General features: G+C 39.5%; 1 protein-coding gene across 1 annotated transcript in view; it reads left to right on the top strand.

The window, feature by feature from the left end:
- The window catches only part of LOC103907272 (semaphorin-5A), a gene marked incomplete at its 5' end in the record, with an annotated part of 172,861 nt that overhangs the window by 143,251 nt on the left and 7,637 nt on the right, over positions 1-21,973 (top strand). Inside the window, 4 exons of the mRNA XM_009289418.1 lie at positions 10,406-10,576; positions 15,998-16,153; positions 19,273-19,320; positions 21,552-21,763. Of these exons, the coding sequence (XP_009287693.1) occupies positions 10,406-10,576; positions 15,998-16,153; positions 19,273-19,320; positions 21,552-21,763 (587 nt within the window). The remainder of the gene's footprint in view (positions 1-10,405; positions 10,577-15,997; positions 16,154-19,272; positions 19,321-21,551; positions 21,764-21,973) is intronic.

Raw genomic sequence — 21,973 nt, 5'->3', positions numbered from 1 at the left:
AACTGAAATGAGGGAAGCATGTGAAAATAAAATAACTCATCTTCAAGGCTATATCTTGCAATAGTTGGTTTGGTTTCTTTTTTAGTTGGTGGGTTTGGGGTTTGTTTAAGTTTTGAATAAACTACAGCTCAAATTTACCTTTATAATATAAGTGGATTTGAGTAAGATTCCCAAGTCATGTCAGTCAGTTTATCATCAACAGTATTAACAGCTATGTCTTTTTTCACTTGTGAGACTGTAAAAATATAATTTTAATAAGTAAACTTACAAGAGGAAAAAGCCATAAGAAACCTGGCAAGACATGAGAAATCTGGCCTAATCTTTATTTAAACTCAAAATACCATTTGCATCACAGTTGCCATTAAATCTGTGCTAGCTTTTAAGTGTAGAGCCTCCAGCAAATAAGGTTCAGAACTGATCACCAAACTAGATGGTAACTCAAGTAGGCCATAAAGATTGTTCTTGGAATCTTGAGCTTCTCCTTCACTGAAAGTTGTTTTAAGATCCTATAAAAAGGATTACAAGTAGAATATATGTTTTCAAGAACCTACTTTGGGTTATAAATCATTGTTGTATCTTAGGCATTTGGGGGAAAAAAAAATCTTGGCTTCAGTCACCTCTCACCCTTCATAAAACAGACATCCAAATTCAAAGGCTTTTGAGTTTTGCAGAGGCTTTGTGGAAAAAGAAAGGGGAAGGATATAGGAGAACACATGAAGAAAAGAAAGAGCAATTGGAGTAGGAGGAAAGAATTCAAGGTAAGAAATGATAGAGAGGAAGAAGGATAATGACTGAGAGACCCAGTTCTTTCCAGTATCAACAAGTAAATTTAGAAATAAGCTTTCATACATCTTTAATTGTATTAATTATATATAACAGTGCTTCATATTTTATTATTGAAGACTTGGAGCTTTTGGCATTTATTCAAATGTGGACATGGAGGATTACCATGGCAATATACATATTACATATGTATATTACTATAGTAAAACATATGTGTGTGTGTATTTATCTATGTCTATATATATCTATATGGTTACAAGTTAAAACTGTGTTCCCTAAATCATGGATATGTTTTTTTTAATTTGAGTATTTTGTCCAATCTTGTCATTGCAGTGCATTCCCTAAGCTTTGTAAGCCCTTTGACAGTCACTGTCTATTCTCTGCATTAGAATCTAAGCAGTAGATCTGTGCAGAAGACAGGGCTTCCCTTTCAGGAGGACACAGTTTCTTGAAAAACATGTTTCCATCTTGAATTGAACCTAAGTAATATGTTTTGGCAGATATCCCACAAACCCAACAGCTCTGTGAGTGTTCTTCGCTGCTCAGTGAAAGTGAACTTCTCTGCAGTTTTATGACTAATGGGAACAGTAGGATTGCTTGGCAACTTGAATGCCTCAGGCAGCCCCCTGAGGCATTCAAGCCTCCAGCTCTCCTGCTGGTGGGGCAGATCCAAAGGGAATTTCTGTTGGGGATCCCTGCTTCGCTCTGGGTGAATGCCCGTTGAGCCACTGAGGTTCTGAAAAAGGCACTTGGGCACAAGCAGCCAGCACTTTCTGGTGAAATTTTCTTGTTGCATCCAAGGAGGAGGAAAGTAGCTTTAGATGCTCATTGTGTAGCTTCTCTATCTGGCAGTGTAATCATCTGATGAGATCAAGGGAAGAGATTATATGTCTTTCTGAGCTTAGAAGCATGATCAGTGAAGGGTGGCCATGTTTTCTACACCAAGCAGCATGAGAGAGAGGTGAAAGGGAATCAGCAGAGAACGAACAGTTGGCAGAGAATTATAAAATTGTGGCCCAAATCTTCTCCACATTTGCACAGCCCTAGTGCATGCTGTAATTCATTAGTTCCCAAACTGTGATCATAACACCTTGCTTTTCTTGAATAATAAAATTATAAACAATTGTTTCATGCAGCTGCACTGTTCATCTGTGAAAAATTTTGAAGGTTGACAGTAATGCTTTAGGTCAAAGATTTAGGAGACCATTGTACTAACATGTGCAAGCCTCCCCAGGGATGCACGCAGTAGGTGAAGCAATCTAGAACGTAGCACGTCCTCATCGGTTCCTTCTTCCCTTGCAAAGGGAATCCCTCCATGAGACACTGCCTTCAGCTTTCTTTGAAGCAGGTGAGTGGTGTAGTAATAGCTAACAGCTCTGCTCACAAGCTTTAAGATATCTGATTGTATTACTATACTGTAGTAACTGAAGTGCATTCATTAAATGGGCCCAGATTATCTATAAAACAGGGCCAGATTTGTTGTTCATCTCATGCTGTTGATTCTTAAATTAAACGCTGTCTTGAATTTTGTTGGATTTTTTCAAAGTTAAAATAAGTTAAAGGTTTTCAGAAGTGGTATTTTTAATTAGCTCTGCAGCTAGTACACTGTTTTTTGAAGGAAATTGTTCCAACCAGTAAAACACAGTTATGCAGACATGTTTGATGTAGAGTCCCTTGTTGTTTATGAGTTAGCCAATACTCAAAACTAAAATACACGAAGTTGTAAGGCAGAACTTGAAATTGTGCTTTATATAAAAATTATTCCCTCTTTTGCTGTCTCTGAATTTGAAAATATTTTTAAAGATCAGTTGGTATAAAGTGTGGTGGGCCTTTCTGAAGCAAGAAGGGGTGTCCTAATATATCTAATAACTTTCTTCTGAGGCAAGTTTCATTTTTCTTTTTAGCGCAAAGCAAATTTGAATAAATATGTAGAGCTTGAATGAAGTATTTAGATGTATGATAGCCTGCGAGGAATCACAAAGTTCCTCAGCTACAGAACTACTGTTTGCCAGTAATTAAGAAGAAATGTAAGGGGCTAAGTCAGATCTCAGATAAATCTGAAGGGAAAACATTGCAAGCGGTAGATGTAATTGATTATTTTTTTTCTTTAAGACATGGGAGAGTAAAAAATGATTGCAGAATAAGGCTTATCCATAAATTAGATCTGATTACAAATTTGTAGAAAGGGGATAATTTTTTATTAGAGAAGCATAGTGATGAAATTGAATTCTCTCCATTTTTAATGAAAGTCACAGAAAGTTAAATTGGTGAGTAAACATGAACATCTATTAGGTTGACATTCATGAGACCGCATCAGGAAAGGGGAGACATAAACAATACATGGGTGAAGAGACTTTGCTCCAGGCCCACACGTACAAACGTGGCAGACACCACAGTAGGGGCACAGAGGAGAGCAGCCAGGAAGAGAAACCATGTTTGGATCAATTTTCAGCCTTCTTGTTAACCACTGTACTAGGGACTGGATTTCATTTCCTGGGTGCTTATATTTAGGACAGCTGTACAAACTGATTCTTACCCTAGCTATCTAAGTGAGTTTCTAAAATGTCCCTGTTAGGCTTTGATCACACAACGCTTGCAGATGTTCATGAGAAAGGTTGGTGTAGGTGCAAATCTTATCATGGTATTGACTATACCCTCGTCACATAGATGAGGCTGTAGACAAGATGCGGGGACTGAGTAGGAGTAAATGTCAGGCCCTTCTTGCCACTGTGAGCATCGAGGAGAAAAACAGGGACTGCACAGTTCACTGTTGCCCATGTGAGTAAGTAAGGTGCAGACAGAAAGGCTAAGGAATATGAGGAGACTCTGTTCTGACCTCGACCCAAAAGTACTGGCCATAGTACTAGAAATAAAAATGCGACAAAGAAGAATTTGATGCTTTCTAAGATTTACCGGAGCTCCCTCGGGGTAAGGACAGCTTCACATGCTCCATGCTGGCACAGAACTATTTAGTTACAGTCCAGTCCAGTCAATAGCCTTTCAGAAATACTCCGGTTAGTAGGAAGGGGTGAGATTGTAGCCATAAAGAAGCCTTCCTGCTAGTGCAGGCTCAGGTTCTGCTGTGCTCCCTGCTTATTGCAGACAGGATCAACCCCTTATGATGTAAACTGGTGAGAAAGATGAGTGATGGAGAAATATACTGAGCGATACTTAACTCATGCTGAAAGTCGATAAGACTTTGTGCTTCTAAATCAATTAATCTGGGCTCAGTGTCATCCTGGAAGATACTAAGTGCTCTGAAGGACTGACACAATGGAAAAGCCCATGGAGCAATCACTGAGTGTCCAAGGATCTCTTGTCTGGTTAAGTGTCTTGCAGCATAGTTTTAAATATACTCATTAATATATTAATAGCCAGTAATTTATGGCTAAATGTGCTGCAGGATCCCAGAACTTCAAAAAAAATACTGAAACTATCTAGAACCTGCCTTCAGCAGCTACTGTTAAAATCTTTCTTGAGCCTGCAGGGGAGAGAGAAACAGTGAAATTTTTCCCACAGCTTGTAGCAAAGTAAATGGTCCACTGACATGCGGATTGATAGCAGTCACTGGGCAGATTACTTTTGTTCATAGTATTTGAAGACTGAATATATAATAGTAAATTGAACAGTGCCAGAAAATTGCCAGAAATTGTACCCAGGCCCAGGAATATCATTTGTCTGTATTGTGCAAGTTTTAGAACGTTCCCTCATACAATTTTGCTTTCGACTAACTAGCAGTCTGCCAAATAATCTGCAGAAATAGTTTGGGAGTCAGTGTAGGATAAAGCCTGTTCCCAGAAACTGGCCACTCAATTTCCACGTGGCCAAACTGCTCTGAGGGGTAGGATAGGAGAATTTGCACTATTGTCTTGCACTAGCAAATTATGCTTTGGCCCTGTGCCTCAGCCCCTTTTTTATGGCTCAGAGTTGTGGTGAAGAGTTGAGCTGGCAAGCACTGAACAGCCTCAATAACTCTGGAAAGGATCTGTGAATGCTCACTGACATTTTTTTCTTTCAGTTACTAATATGTGGTCAATATGAAAAGAAAGGAGTCTATTATCAGACATATTAGGGGTTTGTTACCCTTGGGGACTTACGAGATATTTACATTATGAAGATGTAAATAGATGATGAAGAAAAGCATTGTTTGAATGGTAAATTCTGCAAATTTACAAAAATTACAGGAATTTACTAACTAGAAGATTTGTTTGCCTGAATATAATAATAACCAAATGTAAGGAATTCTGTCCTAGTTCACAATATTACACGTCTCTTCAGTTATTACTGTAGGAAAAGACAACTTTTTCTTCATTTTTGTTTTGTTTTATTACTTGTTGCTTTCTCTTTTATTCTTTTGCACATGGAGACACTTGACCAATGTGCCTTAATTAGAAGTTTAAAGCTTAGATACATAAGCGCCATTGCGTAGCACGAGCTACATGAATTTTTATTCCCTTTTCTTCACAGAGCATAGTGGTGGATCAGAGGGACAGGACAGTTGCCATCTCTTAGATTTGAAATTCTGATACTTCGTGACAACATTTTGGGATTTTACCAGTTTCAAATTTTTATTATAGTAGTTTTAGTTTGGTTTAGTTATGACATTTTGGCTGAGAAGAACTGAATAAATTCATACATCACTAAATGTGCTAATAACAATAAAGAGTTTCAGATATACAAAACTCCCTGAAAGACTGTTTAAGTTACTTATGCATCCCCTACAGCCAGTTATTGCCTGTTGTTTTCTTCATTACTGCTTTTATTATTTTTTTATCCGATATTTTTTTTCCTTGCAGTCATACTTATCATAGAATCATAGAATCATTAAGGTTGGAAAAGACCTCTAAGATCATCGAGTCCAACTGTCAACCCAACACCACCATGCCCACTAAACCATGTCCCTAAGCGCCTCATCTACACGTCTTTTAAATACTTCCAGGGATGGGGACTCAACCACTTCCCTGGGCAGCCTCTTCCAATGTTTCACCACTCTTTCAGTAAAGAAATTTTTCCTCGTGTCCAATCTAAACCTCCCCTGCCGCAACTTGAGGCCATTTCCTCTCGTCCTATCGCTAGTTACTTGGGAGAAGAGACCGACACCCACCTCGCTACAACCTCCTTTCAGGTAGTTGTAGAGCGCGATGAGGTCTCCCCTCAGCCTCCTCTTCTCCAGGCTAAACAACCCCAGTTCCCTCAGCCGCTCCTCATAAGACTTGTTCTCCAGACCCCTCACCAGCCTCGTTGCCCTTCTCTGGACACGCTCTAACACCTCAACATCCTTCTTGTAGTGAGGGGCCCAAAACTGAACACAAAGGAAACATACTTCCCACAAGGAAACAGAAATATATTTAAAGGAATGGACAAAATTTATCCCATAGTAACTTCCTAAATCAGGGGGAAAAAATTGCTCCGATCCAATAAATCTTGTCTCTGAGGCTGCTGAAGTCTGTCTCTTCCCATGTATTGATCTCTCTAGGCTGCTTCTGTAGCCAGTGAGGAGAGGGCTGAACTGCCCTTTGGAAGCAACTGTTGCTTTTCTAAGAGTCTCAGCTACAGATTTAAACCTGGGTTGATCCTTAGATTTTGTTGTTCTTTCCTTAGAAACATTTGTTTGCCTTCTGTGTTTCTGCACTGCACTATGTTGACTGTTTCATCCGGCATTGCTTTTGTGAATAAAAGGTAACTGTAGCATCACAGAAACAAGACTTTGCCTTTGCAAACTATGATGTAAAAATTGCTCTTTCCCACACTGAAACATATGCAGCAATATCCCACAGGATTAGGAAAAAGTAGTAGACTAAGTGATGTGGTATGGGATGATCCCCAGGTGTCTGGAAGGGAGCAGTACTCTCCTAGGTCTGTAGGCTGCCAAACACCCAGTGTCCCTGAAATTAACTTCTACTCAGCCACCGGGAAGCACACCATCTGCATTTTGGTGGGTGGAAAGGACTATTGCCCCTCTATTTATACTCCTTCATGCATATAGAAAAGACTGACCTCTCAGCATTTTTTATTCCCTTTTGCTACGCTTTCAAAAAGATGAACATGAAAAGTTATAAACCTAAAGACATAAACCAAAAGAAACCAAAGAATTTTTTTGTTGTTGTTGTTTAAATCTGAAATGAGACCAGGCAGTATATGAAAGAGCCTGTGATCCTATCTGTGTTCTCATGAAAGCAGGTGAGGTCAGTGTGTCTGCCCACGCTTCCTTCCACTTCCTTGTAAAACCCAAAATGCATAGCAGGGTATCCAGTTTACTTAATTGTCTCTTGGAAATTCTCCAGTAGTGTGGATGTTTTATCATGTCCCCAGGAGATCCCATTTCTGTACACTGTTTCTCCCTAGAACATCCTCTTACCTATGGGGTTTTTTTTCATTATAGTGAAGAAATATTTATTAACCACAACAACAGCCAGTAGGCAAAAAGTTGTTTGCTTTACTATAAAGGAAAGAGCATTGTTTGAGAGCACCCTGCTAGCTGAAGGGTGCCTTCTTCCAAAAGAGACCAATCTCAGTAATTGTCAGAAAACGTAGACTCTTTGTGTCTTTCATTGTGGAACTGCTTTAATGACTTTCTTTTGTCCAACAGCTCTACAAAACTGTTATGTAAAGAAACTGTAGTGACTGGAACTTCCCTTGCAACTGTGTATTTTTCCTCCTATAAGAAGCAGAAATAACATTAAGGACTCCATGACAAAAAGAAAAAAAAAAAAACAAAATAAAAAGCAAAAATAACATTAAGGCCCCCATGAAAAAAAAAAAAAAAAAAAAAACAACAAAAAAACCAGATGGTGCTGTGTTGCTAAGCAACTTTAAAGAAAGATGAAAGAAACCACAGAGCTCTATTTAGGTCTTGTAAAAACTCAAGCAGTAAATACCCACTCCTTTGATCTTATTTAACCGTGATGATGCTTTATCATCCTTTGTTGCTGAGAAGGAAAAGTTCTGGGGACAAATAAAAGAGGTAGTTACGATAATCCTTGAGAGGACTAGAGATTTAGGATGGCAGCCTGTCAGTAAATAGTCACTAAGAAAAAAAGTTATACTTACACCATCCAGCTCAACCATGATCAAATCTAACGTTGTCTATTATATTATGTCTGTCCTCTCCCATCTTCCCCAGACCCACTTCTCCCTTTACATCCGAAGGCTTATAGTATAGCTATGATCCCTGCAGTTGTGGAACATGGTGACATTCCTAGATGTCACGTCGGTCTCTGTGTTCTTGGCCACCTATAGATAGATGGCAGATGGCAGCTTCAAATGCGTGTGCATTTGTAATTCTCACTCTGGTCCATTGGAAAGTAAGTAGAAAGTGTTGGGGGTCACTGTCTCCATTACAGTTAATGGAGACATAATATAATAGACAAAGGATGATAAAGCATCATCAAACATATATATATAAAAAAAAAATGTAGCAATAATTGAATTCCTTAATAATGGAAATTATTTCAATGACACACTTGGAATATGGTACCAAATTCCACGAATCCTGTCTGTCCAATCAGGCTATTCAGAGGCCAGATACATTACTTGCAAAAGTTCTTACAACTACTGTTCTTAGCAAGGAGGTGCGAACTCCATGCTTTCTTGATTTATAGGATAATGTTGCAAACAATACAGAGACTAAAATGTTATATATTCAGCAACAACACTTACAGGATTAGTTAATAGCCTTAGGTATGCACTAGCGAATTACCTGTTTGATTAGCAGATGAGAACCTGAGGGTATGTTGTATTGGAAGGTACATTCAAAAATGCACGTGTAGGTTTTAATATCAAAATAACCACATTCTCCTAGCCCATTTTCTCACTGTTGCAGCCTTTGCATAGAAGTCATTCTACTTGATTCAATGGGTGCATTTGTGGTATACAGTGCTACCAAAATAAAATGAGTATTTTTTTAATGTTCTACATCTCCATCTAAGAGAGAATGTAAATACAAATCCTGCACAGATATTATTTTCATTGTAAGTTAATTTTTTTCAGATTTGGAACCTCCTTTTTTTTGGTAAGAGATAATTATGGAATAGCATTTCAATAAACCAGTGGAAACTGGTTTACTTCTTGAAAGGCTGTTTGATTAATTCAACAGAAAGGATCAAAAGGAGTCATTGTGAAATGCTGGATGAATGTTTTGGAGACATCAGTGACAATCGATTGTTTCAATAAACCATGAAGTAAAGTCTTACAAGGAATGTCTTCAATGAGCGCGCTGTAAAAATGGTGTACAGAAAACGTGTACTTACCTAGTATTTTTAAAAGTAGGCAATAATGAGTTTCTGTTTTGTGTGGTAAAATGCCCACTGCTGGTGTGAATGATGGGAGAAAAAAAGGCAAAACTTCTGCTCAGTTTAGGGCCCTGTCGTAAACCAAAACTTTACTGGCACATTGCCTTTATTATACTTAGGGTCTCATCTATTAGCGTCAGTTGAATTACACACACTGTATTTCTTTTAATCAGTTGCAGACGTGGTAAATAATTTCCTTACTTATGTATTAAGAAAGCAAGTGATAACACTTTAAATAGAGGTTTGAAAAGAAATCAATTTTTTGTAGGATATGAACATTTTGAAAGTTTAGTCTTTTGGTGCCTTTTTTCCCTCCAAAAAAAATTGAAAGAGAAATTAACAAAATACTGAGATTCTGTGCAGAGGGAATGCTGTCCCTGGGAGAAGTACATCTGACTTTGTCATGTGGCTGCAGATAGGAAGCCTTTGGCAGATGGGCAGCAATATGGCCATAAATGCCAGAAATACACCCTGGAGCAGTAGCTTTAAGAACAGTGGCTGCAAAGGAGCCAGTCCAGTGTGGGCAATGAGGTGAACTTTCATTAGAAGCCTGTCCAGCGGCCATGTGTCGAAAGCCGTCTGACAAATGGGGCTCCTGTGAAATCCAGCCTACGTTTCAGAGGAACGTTGTGAAAACTCAGACTGGAGGACAGTTTGACATACTTGAATCAGTAAATACTAATGGGGGAAAAAAAAAATTCTTCAACAATCTGTGTTTGAAACTTTAAGTGGCAACTCCTTTTTGTCATTTGTCTGTTGCTTTTTTGAACTACTGCCATTGTTCTGCAGCTGGCATCTATGTGAGAGCTGCATTAAGATTGTAACATTATATTGGCCCATCAAACCCTACAACTGTGTTAGATCAATTAAAATGGGTTGTAGGGTTAAGGCAATCTCACCTGAGTTGCAAAACAAAATCTGGATTCCTCAGTCTCTGTTGATATTATTGGGCTAAGTTTTATTTTATGAATAAAAAATTAGTTTGAGCATATAATACTTCTGCTAAACAAGCTTTGGTATTTTATTTCCTCACAAGTGAGAAAAGAAAAGAAAAAGAAAAAGAAAAGAGTTTTGGCCTTAAAGCTATTATGGTACCCACTGGAAGTGTCTCATATGGATGACTTCCCAGTATACCAGTGGCTTTTAAAATATGTAAATTAAATTGCATTGTGGTAAGATTAAATTTGTGGGCCTATGTTCAGTGACACCTAAAAATGTCCAATAATTTCAGTAGACCATGAGTTGGATCCACAGAATATGAGAAAGATGGGTTGGATTATGTCATGTCACACATTAACTCGGAACAATATGATTATTTTCTGCCTTTTCAGTGGATGGAGGCTGGTCTTGTTGGTCATCTTGGTCAAAGTGCTCGGCAACTTGTGGAGGAGGGCATTACATGAGAACCCGCTCCTGCACAAACCCGGCACCAGCATACGGAGGAGATATCTGCCTTGGACTGCACACTGAAGAAGCGCTCTGCAACACACAGCCGTGTCCAGGTATGATATATCAGCCGATGCAGCTTTGTTGTTTGTGTGCCACAGAATAAGGCATTCACAGTTAGGCAACATAGTGCTCCTTGATCTATTATTTAGGAGCAAATAATTTCTCTCCCTTATGAAGTGCACAATCAGCTCTTACATGCTACAATCACATTAAATCAAGTAATAGCAGGATATAGCCTACAGGACACTACCTCCTCTCTCCCTCTTTAAAAATTAAAATTTAAGTTACCAGGTTCCAGGTCTGGATAAACTAAAATTGTAAAGTATTTGAAGTGGATCGTGCAAACAGCCTGGGAGACTTTTAATAACAATATCACTAAGAAGTGCATTTATTATAACACTAAATGTTCACAGCAAGCAAATTGCTGAGGTTAATATTCAACAACACGTGTTATCAGAAGGTCCTTCAAGTAGATAATGTTTGCCCTGTTTTCATATAAAACACAGAGCAAACCTTAACGCTCTTTGTAAAATACCTTCTTCAACTTCGGATGTTAAGGAGCAGAGACTTCATCTTTTTAAATGACGGTGGAGTACTTAGTAAATGAAATGTCTCGGCACTCCTGTTAGTTGTACTATATTATGGATCATGACTTTTTCTGTAACTTTGACTCTGCCTTTTGACCATATTAAAGGAAACTAATTTTTTTCATGAAATTTAAGTGACAAATAGAGAGTAAAACCATACAAACCCAGATAAAATCATTAGTGAAAAGCCAGTGGGAAAATCTGTTTTCATTTATTGCTGATTAATGGATTACAGGCAACAACAAAAAAATAAGCAGCTCTGATGCCACATTGTATTACTTGCTTCACTGCGAGCTCTTAGACTTCATAGCAAAAGTTTTCTGCTCATATGATGAGGCTGTGCATGTTAAGGCACAAGCCCCATGAGTTCGAATTTATGGATCCTATTACCTGTGCTGAACTACAATTTAAGTTAATTTCCTTTTCTAGGCACTGCCTGTCTTGCAGCAGAATAAAAGTACCTACTTTGTCAAAATTAAAGCAGATGCAATACTCTGTATTGTGTTTAAAAAACCCCCAAACATAGAAATCAGTTGATGATTTGATTTTTCGAGACAAATAGTATGTATTTGTATGTAGAAGTTACATAGCTGCCTTGGGATCCTTAAGGCATCTTTAAAAGGTCAGAACTGGTGCATTTGTTGTGCTAGTATTGTAGCGATTTCTCTTGTTGTGCATTTGTTTTCTACCACCATTTTCTAGAAATGACAGTTTGCAAACATTTATAAATAATCTCTCCATCTTATTTGGACCTGCTTGTTAGCCAAATTTTGGAGTAGATGGGGGGTGGAGGAGGAGGAGATTGGTTTCATTTTGGTTCAAGGAAGTGAAAACTTTTATAAAGCAATAAAATTTCAGAGGGTGAAGTGTATTTCTCACATTCTGTGATGTTTTATTAATATTTCAATCTCACTGAAAATTTGCCATAGGTTTTTGAAACAGCGTATCATCAACTAGCTGTGAGAATGGCCCTTGCCTCATGTTTACAATGCAGATTTCAAAACTTTTTTGTACTGCTCTTATTTCACATTGGTATGGGACAAAAATAACTGCAGTGCTACACATGTCAAGTTTGAACAGACTCCTGCATCCCTGCAGAGTCATTTTCTTGTAGTGAGGATCATGTGGCCAGCAGTTCCTCCTTGTGCAGATCTGGAAGTACCATTGGTGACATTCGCTGCTTGAGTGGCATGTTTAATATAGGAAGGGAATAGTAGTGACACTTGGAATCTAAGAACAACCAACCAACACAGAAATGCATATGCAAAAATGGAAATTATTTATAATGTTTCTTAAGTTGTGAAAAGAGTAAAGATTTCTTGGAATTTTAAATAGTACTTTTTTCTTTGGCCAAACAAAACCAGCAGAAAACTAAAATTTCTGGAATCCTGATACTAAGGATTTTTTGAGGATATGGAGGGTTAATGGCAAATCCAACTGAAAGTATGCAAGTATGCACTTAAAAGAAAGTAACAGACTTGTGTCTTAACCGGCTGTTACATCAGTTTTTCTCGTCTTTCATTTTAAAAGCTGTATCACTGCGTTCGTGTTTTTTCTTTTAATTTATCCGAATGCAATCGCATTAATATGAATGGAAGCCCTGCACTATTGATCAGTAGTGGTTTATAGGCTGCTTATCAGTAAGTGTAATTAGTTGCAACGGTGTCTCTAATGCACTGAATAAAGCAGTATTTTATACTGAAAGTATTTACTGCTTCTGTAAGAGGGGAAAATATATTCTATCCTTGAATTGCTAACTCACACATGCAAATAATGGATAAAGCAGTTGAGCATTTAGAAATTAGGGTGTAGTTCTGTGTGAAAGAAATTTATAATTTTACAAACTGGTGGGTGGCCTGATCTTTCTGAGGTGCCTTCTTGACCAAGGGATCTTTCAGGAACTGCTTGGACTTAACCTGGCTTCAAAGGCCAGCCAAGACTCTGTAGGAAGAAAACATGACATCTGAGTAAGCCTTGCTGTGTTAGAGGTGAAAAGCAGTTCCAGATTAAACACCTCTCCCATCCACCCTCTCTTTTCCATTCTCGTGACTTTTGCAAAGAACTGAGGAGCAAGTTGAGAGGAGCCTGCCTGAGGTGGAGAGCCTCAGATACTTTGAAGTTAAAGAAATCAAAAGGATGAGGCAGGATTACTGAGTCTGTAGAAGTGCATGCCAAAGCTATGGGTTCAGCCTCTCCGTGATGACAGAGATAGAGGCTCCACAAAGGGCAGGTCTGCCAATGTGAAATGATACATCTGTCAGTCTTGGGTGCCTTACTTCTGTGTGACTCTCTGAGCTCCTAACAGTGGCACTCCTCAAAACACAGGTTTGGTACCAGGATCCACCGTTGCAGGGATGTCCACCCTTCTCAAACGTGCACTAATGTCCCCTCTCTCCTCTTCTGTGATTCTGTGTGCCAGACGGAGCTGATCAGCATGGCACCAGACCCACTGACTACCTGTGCTGTAGCGCCTGGGCGGCACCATGGGACTCCAGGATGGGAGGGAGATGCCCTGTGTTGCATATGTGGGAAGGTCCCAATGCACATAGTGTCTTTTATAGGACCCCCTGCTCAAAACACCTTGACAGAAGACCCATGCCTAAAGGGCAGGCTGGAACAGTAGCCTTGCCCAGCCACCAGTATGTAACCTAGCATGATCTACACGTGCTCGGAGGTTCCTATTTTATCACAGGATGTAGCCCCTTCAGCAAGGAACCTGGTGGGCCAAAAGCACATTGGACAAGACGAGGCTGCAGAGTGCATCAGCCAACAAGCTGCATTTAGGATGCTCACGAGCATTTTGGCAGCTGCTGCGTATATCCCAATTATACCAGGACTGGGGAAGAGTATCGGCTCTGGCTTAAGCATGCTCTCTGCCACCGACGAGAGCTGGGCCAAGATTTGTAATGAGCAGCATTCCTTTAAACTTGAACAAGCAGGGCTTTATTGTTACCAAATATTTAAGGTAAGGATCCATGTACTTAGTTTACCTAGGTCCAGCAGCTGACACTGGTGGTGACAACAGCAGCTCCTGGCCGTGCCACACTATATAAGCAGGAAGAAGCCTGCTCCATTTGCTTGACTCCCACCTCAGCTCTCCTACCCCACTGAATTAGGATCCAACTACATTATATCATCTGCCTCCATGCTCCTACTACCCACTCTGCAAATGAGGTCCTCCCAAGACCTCTCCTAGGAAGCAGAAGAGCTGAAGGACAGAGCTGAGTATTCTTGCTCCTCACAATAACAAGATCCTACTGTTTGACATCAGCTGCTTGTGTCAAGGTATTTGCTCTGTTGCTCAAAGGAGGCCCCATCCAGACAGTTGCTAATTGTTCATAAATATCGATATCCAGGTTCTTACATGAGCTGCTGAGTAAATCTGTTTTATGAACAACTCCACAAGTGATGACATGCATCTGAACAACAGACTGCTAGGACTGGTTGCTCCTGTCTCTAACCAGCACGCTTATACTGTCTTGAAATTGTTCCAGGACCACGGCTTGAGATTTTCTGTGCTGAAGTTAGGTCCATCTCCTCCATCCATTTCTTTTTACCATACTATTGGTTAGGAAGTGAATGTCCAACATTGTCATGGAAAGCATATATTGCTTGACATTTTTCAAGACTGTGATCTCAAATACTCCTGTTAGAATCTGTTAAATTTTAGATGACTAAGAGTTTTAACCTTTTCCTCTATGGCCAAGGGGAAGGTAATGAGTAAATGTGAACCTTGTATGCTGGATTTATGCAATGTATTGAAAGGGCCCCAAAACAGTACAAGGCTTTCCTGACTTTCCGCCCAATTCATAAAAAGTGTACCTAACCTTCATGAATTTTCCAAATTATTCACAAATTTTAATGTTCTTCAATCTAACTTGAAACAAAACTAGGTTAATATATACTTTTTTATTTGAAGCAAAATGAAATTTGTAAATTTGCTTCATAGTGACGTAAAATCAATTAGAATTTTGAAGTAGAAACAAAACTGGTTTGGCACACTAGGACTATTTAATGCGTATCAAAACCATAAAACATACCTCAGTGAGAAAGCCAACACAAGAAAGAAAAATGTTTAACTGAGCTCTGTCTTCTACTATACATGCCAAACTCAGAAGATTGCTATGAAGGCAAGACTTGTGCTTGAATTGTAAGAAAGCTGAGCTCAGTAAACTCGCAGCACCTCATGGGAATGAGATCAATTCACTTTATTTAAGGGAAGTATTCTGAGATCACACAGGCATGAAATAAAAATGTCTTAATCAAAACTACATAGGCAGAGGAAGAAATGTAGAGAAACAATAGAAGCTGATAATGAACTGAATGGGGAAGAGAAGGTGAGAATATTTGATGAGATCTATCTACAGCAAAGAAATGGACCTGAAATAACAAAAGCTAAAACCAAAAAAACCCCAACCATATCTGCAAGATACTACTATTTTTGTGGTTAAATAAACATCCTGTTTCAGACCTGGAATACATACTCTTACAGCTCTCATTGCTACTTGTCAGGTTCATAAAAAAAAGACAGTGTCATTGTCCACCCTAACAACCTAGACTGGAATTAACTCCACAGCAATCGCTCTTTCAGTCACCACCACAGAATCCCTCCAGCTTCTCACTTCCACACACAAAGGCCGCAGCAGAAGCCAAAGCCATAATACATCTGTGACAAATTTACCATCACACTCCACATTTCAGAGACTTTTGCCAAAGCTGAACTGCCTTTATTTTATCGTACTGAAAGAGCTGTCCTCTGCTAGTTGGTGGTAGCTGGGGATGAAGCCTTCTGTCATAATTCAGAAATACAGGCTATTTCTCTCTCACTTGGTGTACTTGAAGCATTTAATTGCAGCGTCTGCCTGTGTCCCTCTCTGCCTGTTGCAGACAGCTGGTCCGAGTGGTCCGAGTGGTCCGACTGCGACTCGTCTGGCTTCCAGTTCCGCATTCGTCAGTGCATCATTTTGTTTCCTGTGGGCAGCCAGTGCACGGGCAACACCACCGAGAGCCGAGCCTGTGCTTTGGACTCCAACTTTATACCAGGTGAGATCAGCCTGCTCCTTGAAAGATTAGTGAAATCTCTCAACGTTTCAGGAGCGATGCGTAGTACTGTTCCAGACTGCACTGTGCAGAGAGGAGAGCTGGCACAGGACTTGCCTTTTGTCAGCCAAAGTGTGTTGGTCTACTATGTAGAGCCGATGTTGCTAGATCTAGTGTCTTCATGAAAGTCTGCCTCATGGCACAGAGTGCTGTGGAGCTGTCCCTGCTGTCACGCCTGGGACTTTGGTTAGTCACTGTCACAGCATTCAGCAGGTCCCTCCCCTCCTACTTGGTAGCAGGGTGCAGGGATGGCTACAGACAGCTAGGAGAAATAGTTTGCTCTTTAATTTATGTGTTTTTGAGACTTTGGGGTTATTAGAGAAACATTCCTCTAGGTTTTGTGGTTTGCATATATAAAAGTTGGTGCTGTGGTAGTTAATCTGGAAATCATTTCACAGAGTCCCTTAAATTAATAACTGCTTAGAAAGATAAATACTATTAACTGTGCCCCAGGTCCTTGTCTCCCCCATTAACACTAAGTACCTGACGGATAGTCACGTCATGTATTATTCTATAGCATTTATCGAAACTCATGACTGTACTCTTTTTTTTTTTTAAATCACAGCAGTCATTTAAATCCACGCAACAGTATGGGTGGCCACATTGCACTGCTGTTAACAGTCATCTTTCCGCCTGTGTACATTAAAAAAAGCTAGCAGTCTATTCATAGACAGAGAAATTTACATTTTAATGTATCATTTGAAATGCAATTATGTTTACTCAGTACAGCAACCTTTTTTTTCTGTGACTATGCGGTACAGTATAGTACAATATAACAAAGAAATCAACAAATTTAAACACTGTTTTTATGGATGGTGCATAATGCTTTAACTCCCAAATACTATTTTTTCCTCCAAAACCAATGTGAAAAACGTCAGTGTGAAAGCAAAAACTCCCACATTATATTTCCCCCTTTTTCTCAGGCTTTTGAAGCAGCTCCGTTAATATTCACATTCTGTGAATCCCCTGCTTAATCCAATATAAGCGCTACATCTTGCTTTGGAAAGTAGGCATTTTCAGAATCTGAAATGAGCCACCTCTTCTCTCACCCTTCTGGTTTGTTTGCCACTCCTCCTCAAATTACCCATATCACAGCAGATAAGGTCATGCCCATTACGCTCACCTTAGGCAAACTAGCTTGCTCTCTTGGGATCGCTCAGCTTGCTTTCACTCTTCCAGGTCCTCCGACTCAGAGTTCTCTCCCTCCCTCCCTCCCTCCCTCCCTCCCTCCTAACTTCTCTTTCTTTTTCTAATTTACCTCCCTCCTTTCCTCAGCTAGTGTGCTGGCATGTCCACCCTCATGTTGTCTCCTCCTCCTCCTGCTTACCTTAGCTCTGTTCCTTTACAGAACTTAGTACATAGAGTGATTCTTGCAGAGTGCAAAAATTACTCCTCCTCGTCATTGCTGCTCCTGTGTTTCCAGAGTTAGTCCTTACCAACATTACCTTGCAGAGCTTTATGGTTTTCTGGTACATTTTTTTCTGCTTTTTGTTTGGATTGTGAATTAACAGTCTCAACCAGACAAAGTATGCTCTCAGCCTTTAACTCTCTGTGAGAGTGCTGTTCTGTCAGGTCTGATACTTTCTCATTTTGAAAATAGTATTGATTTAGCATGTGAAGAAAGGTAAAAAATTGTGATCCCTTTAGCAGTAGCTGCATGTGGATCATCTTTTGGCGGAGAGCCTACTCTGTTATTCCTCATACAGAAGCTATTGCATACCTGTGGCCATCATTGCTGACCTTCTCTGGTCTGTTTTTAGTTCTACTAGAGACATCCTTAGATGGGAAAACCAGAGCTGCACACAGTGTTCATGGTGTGGACAGCACATGGGTTTGTAAAGTGCCATGATGCTGATATCCTGTCCTATTCACTATTGCTTTCTTGGTAGTACCTAGCAAGAGGTAGGTACCAAACCTAGAGGCTTGGTTTGCCTCTTTGATTGCTTCTGAGCACTAAGCTGATATTTTCATGGAACAATTTGTCATAAACCCCCAGTCTCACTCATGAGTAGTAATGGTCAGCTCACAGCCCACCATTTTATATGTGAAACCAGGATGGCGTTCTACTGTATATATTACTTTATACTGATCTACCTTCTGTTTCATTTGTTATTTTATTGCCTAGTTTTGTAGGGCACTTCTGCAGCTCTTCACAGCATGCCCTTGTCCATGCTACCTTGACTTTGTATCATCAGCAATCTTCAAACCCACATCTGCCTCCTGCTTTTCTAGCTCTGCTGAAAAGCCTAGGTCCCTGTAGAAGTGGTAACCTTCCTCCCTTGTAAGAACTGGGCACATAGTACTGCCCTGTTTTCTGTCTTTTCCCTCATCTCATTTGTTGCTTGGAAAGCCTTTGACAAGGAACTTAAAAGCTTTTTTGAAATCCAGGTAGACAGTGTCAGTTACCCCACCCATATCCACATGATCATTGACTGTTTCAGAGAGGTTCAAGAGGTTTGTAAGGCAGGACGTCCCTTCACAGAAGCCATGGTTCTGAAGTAAAGAGTGGGAAAACTTGATTGCCAACAGATTTTATTCAATATTTATTCAGAATGTTTCCAAAGTCAAAATGGTAAGGATACAGGCTGGAATTACATTTTATTAGTTTACAATTGAGACCCATGAAATTGGCAGTCATCTTTTTTGAAGATTCATAAATTCCCTCTTCTCTCACTAGTGCTAGATGTGATTTTAGAAGTAATGAGCCCATTTGATCACAAGGTAATTAGACTCTCATTAATTTTACTATTCAGAAAATCAGTGCTTTCTCAACATGCTTAAACTCCACAAAGAATGTTTTCATGTGCACTTCATCTTTTTAATTCCAGAGATGTTTTGAGGCAAGAATTAAATATGTTGCTGCTTTTGCTTGGGAAACTAAGGAACCTGAAGATGTCATGGGACCTTTTTGTTAATTCTACCACATAGTCAAAATCTTTTTTACTTTGGATTTGGAGTGAATGTAGTAGAATAAATTTTTAAATCCTTACTGTGTTAATCAAACTAGTAGTTCTCTGTAATATTTTTTCTCCTTGGAATAAGCGGTTTATTTATTTTTCTAGAAATATCAGTGGCACGATCCAGCAGCATAGAAGAAAAACGATGTGGCGGTAAGCTTTTCAGCTCTAGATGTGCATTAAATGCTGAAATATTGATTCCCCATTTTTTCCTTTTGTTTCACCTTTTGCACTCTCTTAGTTTTATTCTACCTTCTCAATGCCGCATTCTCATTATTTACACTCGTGCAGAAAAAGAGATGTAGTTACTACAGGATTTCTCATTAAATATCCATCTGCCATTGCTCACCTTTGAGACAAGAACATGTATTACTGGATGTTTGTATTTTCTTCTTTTTCAGTATGGCAGTCACCCTTGTCTCAAAACGAAATTCCTATTATAAGCTAGTTATCAGTAGGTCAAAATTTGTAAAGTTGCTCCACCTTTTTCAGGATAATAATTTCACAAATCTTTTTGGGACTCCAAATGAATAGCAGAAAGCCAGCCTGCTAACTCATTTAATAGCTCAGACTGTATCTGGGACACATTTTCAGCTTCGCTGCCGAAGACAAAACTAAAAAGTAAAAAAAAAGTTCCATTCCAGAGAGTCCTGATGCTAGCAAAATAAATCTTGAAAGAGAAAACTGTTAAAAAAACCCCAAACAATAAGAAGAAGAAAAAGGAAAAATGACCATTTTTTTGTGCTGAGCTATCACGCTTAGTCTGTGTCGTCATGGTAATAGCTCTGGCCGGTTCTAGTATTCTTCCAGGCACAGATAAGCTGCATTTTTAACCTAATAAGGGACAATGAAAACACAGGGGTTATGCAAGGGTGCTAGTGTGCATGGTAACTTGTTATGGGAGCCAGGATAATGTGATTTGATTTTTTTTCTAATTAGCAGTGGTACATTGAAAACATTTTGGCAAGTTCTGCAACAGTGGGAAATTCTCATAGAAGTGTAGAAGGATATCTCAGTGAAAATTTATATATTGGGGTAGTCAACCTAGTCACCTAAATATTTGTTTGTGTTTCTAAATGCGCAGTAGGCATGTAAAGCTCCTACCTTAGGCATTTGCCAAAAATGGGACCCATGTGCTGGACCATTTTTCTGTATTACAGTGAAAAACGTTAACAGGTGTTTTTCAGACTGGTGCCAGTCTTTCAGTTTAAAATCTTTCGTTTGTGCATGTAGGCAACCACAAACAAATTTTCAGTAATGTTAAGATGAAATTTCCAACATGAGCTTCTCACTGATACTTCTTTGTTAATCAAAAAGCACAGCTCCAGTTCGAAATAACAGTGAAAAGCAGTGTAATTTGTTTATTTCCAGCTAATCCTACTGGTGCCCCATCTGACCCGATATCTCTGTTCAGGAACGTCAGGGCACGATTGTGCTGTAGATTCCCTTCTACAGTTTCATGCAGCAATGAGCTTCCTCTCAGTTTTAATCCTTGCGCAGGTGGAGAGGGTTTCCCACTGTCTGATCCCATAGTATCTTTGAAGGGCAGAGCAGACAGGAGAGTGCTGGGTTCTGAGTTGTTGACTTTGCACTCTCTGGCTGCTATGGTTAAAAGCACACTGAGCTTTAAGGAGTGTCTCTCTTCCGCCCCCTTCCCATTTTCCCCTAAAACACTACTGTTTCTTCCTCACCCCACCCTTCCATATAGAAAAAATTCTGAAGGCTGGAGAAGGGAACAAGTTGGCCATATATCAAAGACAAAGAAACAGTGAGACCCAGCAAGAATCAAAGCAGGGGATGGAAAAAATGTATGCCACTGCTTCTGGGACATGCACCAACTAAAGGGAATACGGAAAACATTTCAGGGAAATTAGGATTGTGATTCAAAGATATCAGGATTTTGTTTATTCTGCCACAAGTCACTATGTGTAAGAGAAAGAACTAGAAGAACAGCAGAGGAGGTGATACTGTAGTTCAATGAAAAAAAGCTATGTATGTACATTATATACATAATTTATATATAAAAAGGCTTTGTTATACAGTCTGAAGAAAGAAATTTTGCTGAACTATTCAAACATACAAAATGCAATTCATTCATCTGTTATTTGGGTTCTGAACTTGTTTAAGCATCTTTCAAAAATCTTCAGTCTTAATACTTACAGAGATGTATGGGTATCTAAGATTCTTATAATGATCCCTTCAGGGAAGTACAGTGCATTTGCTACTGCAGGGATAAACCATTGCAGCTGAGATGTTTCTGGGAAAGACATGAAATTTCCCTTATCCTTATTTGAATCAAGCACTTGTCTACATTTTTGCCCAAGCTTAAGCTTTTATTGCTACTTCCTTAAAAATAAGATTGTCTTCTGCTCTCTACTCTGCAGAGTTCAACATGTTTCACATGATTGCAGTGGGATTAAGTAGCTCAATACTTGGTTGCCTCCTTACGCTGCTTGTTTACACTTACTGCCAACGATACCAACAACAGTCCCATGATGCAACTGTCATCCATCCTGTGTCACCAGCTCCTCTAAACACCAGCATTACCAACCATATCAACAAACTGGACAAATATGATTCTGTAGAAGCCATCAAGGTGAGAAGTGGGTTGGGAGCTCTATAATGCACAACGTATATGGTCATAGAATCATAGAATCATAGAATACTTTGGGTTGGAAGGGACCTCTAAAGGTCATCTAGTCCAAACCCTCTGCCGTGGGCAGGGACATCTTCAACTAGATCAGCTTGCTCAGAGCCCCGTCCAACCTGACCTTGAAGGTTTCCAGGGGTGGGGCATCCACCACCT

This window comes from Aptenodytes forsteri, unplaced genomic scaffold (genome assembly GCF_000699145.1).
Source record: "Aptenodytes forsteri isolate BGI_AS27 unplaced genomic scaffold, ASM69914v1 Scaffold397, whole genome shotgun sequence".
NCBI lineage: Eukaryota > Metazoa > Chordata > Aves > Sphenisciformes > Spheniscidae > Aptenodytes > Aptenodytes forsteri.
The sequence above is the reverse complement of the archived record's forward strand: the minus strand, read 5'-3'. Positions and strand labels throughout refer to the sequence as shown.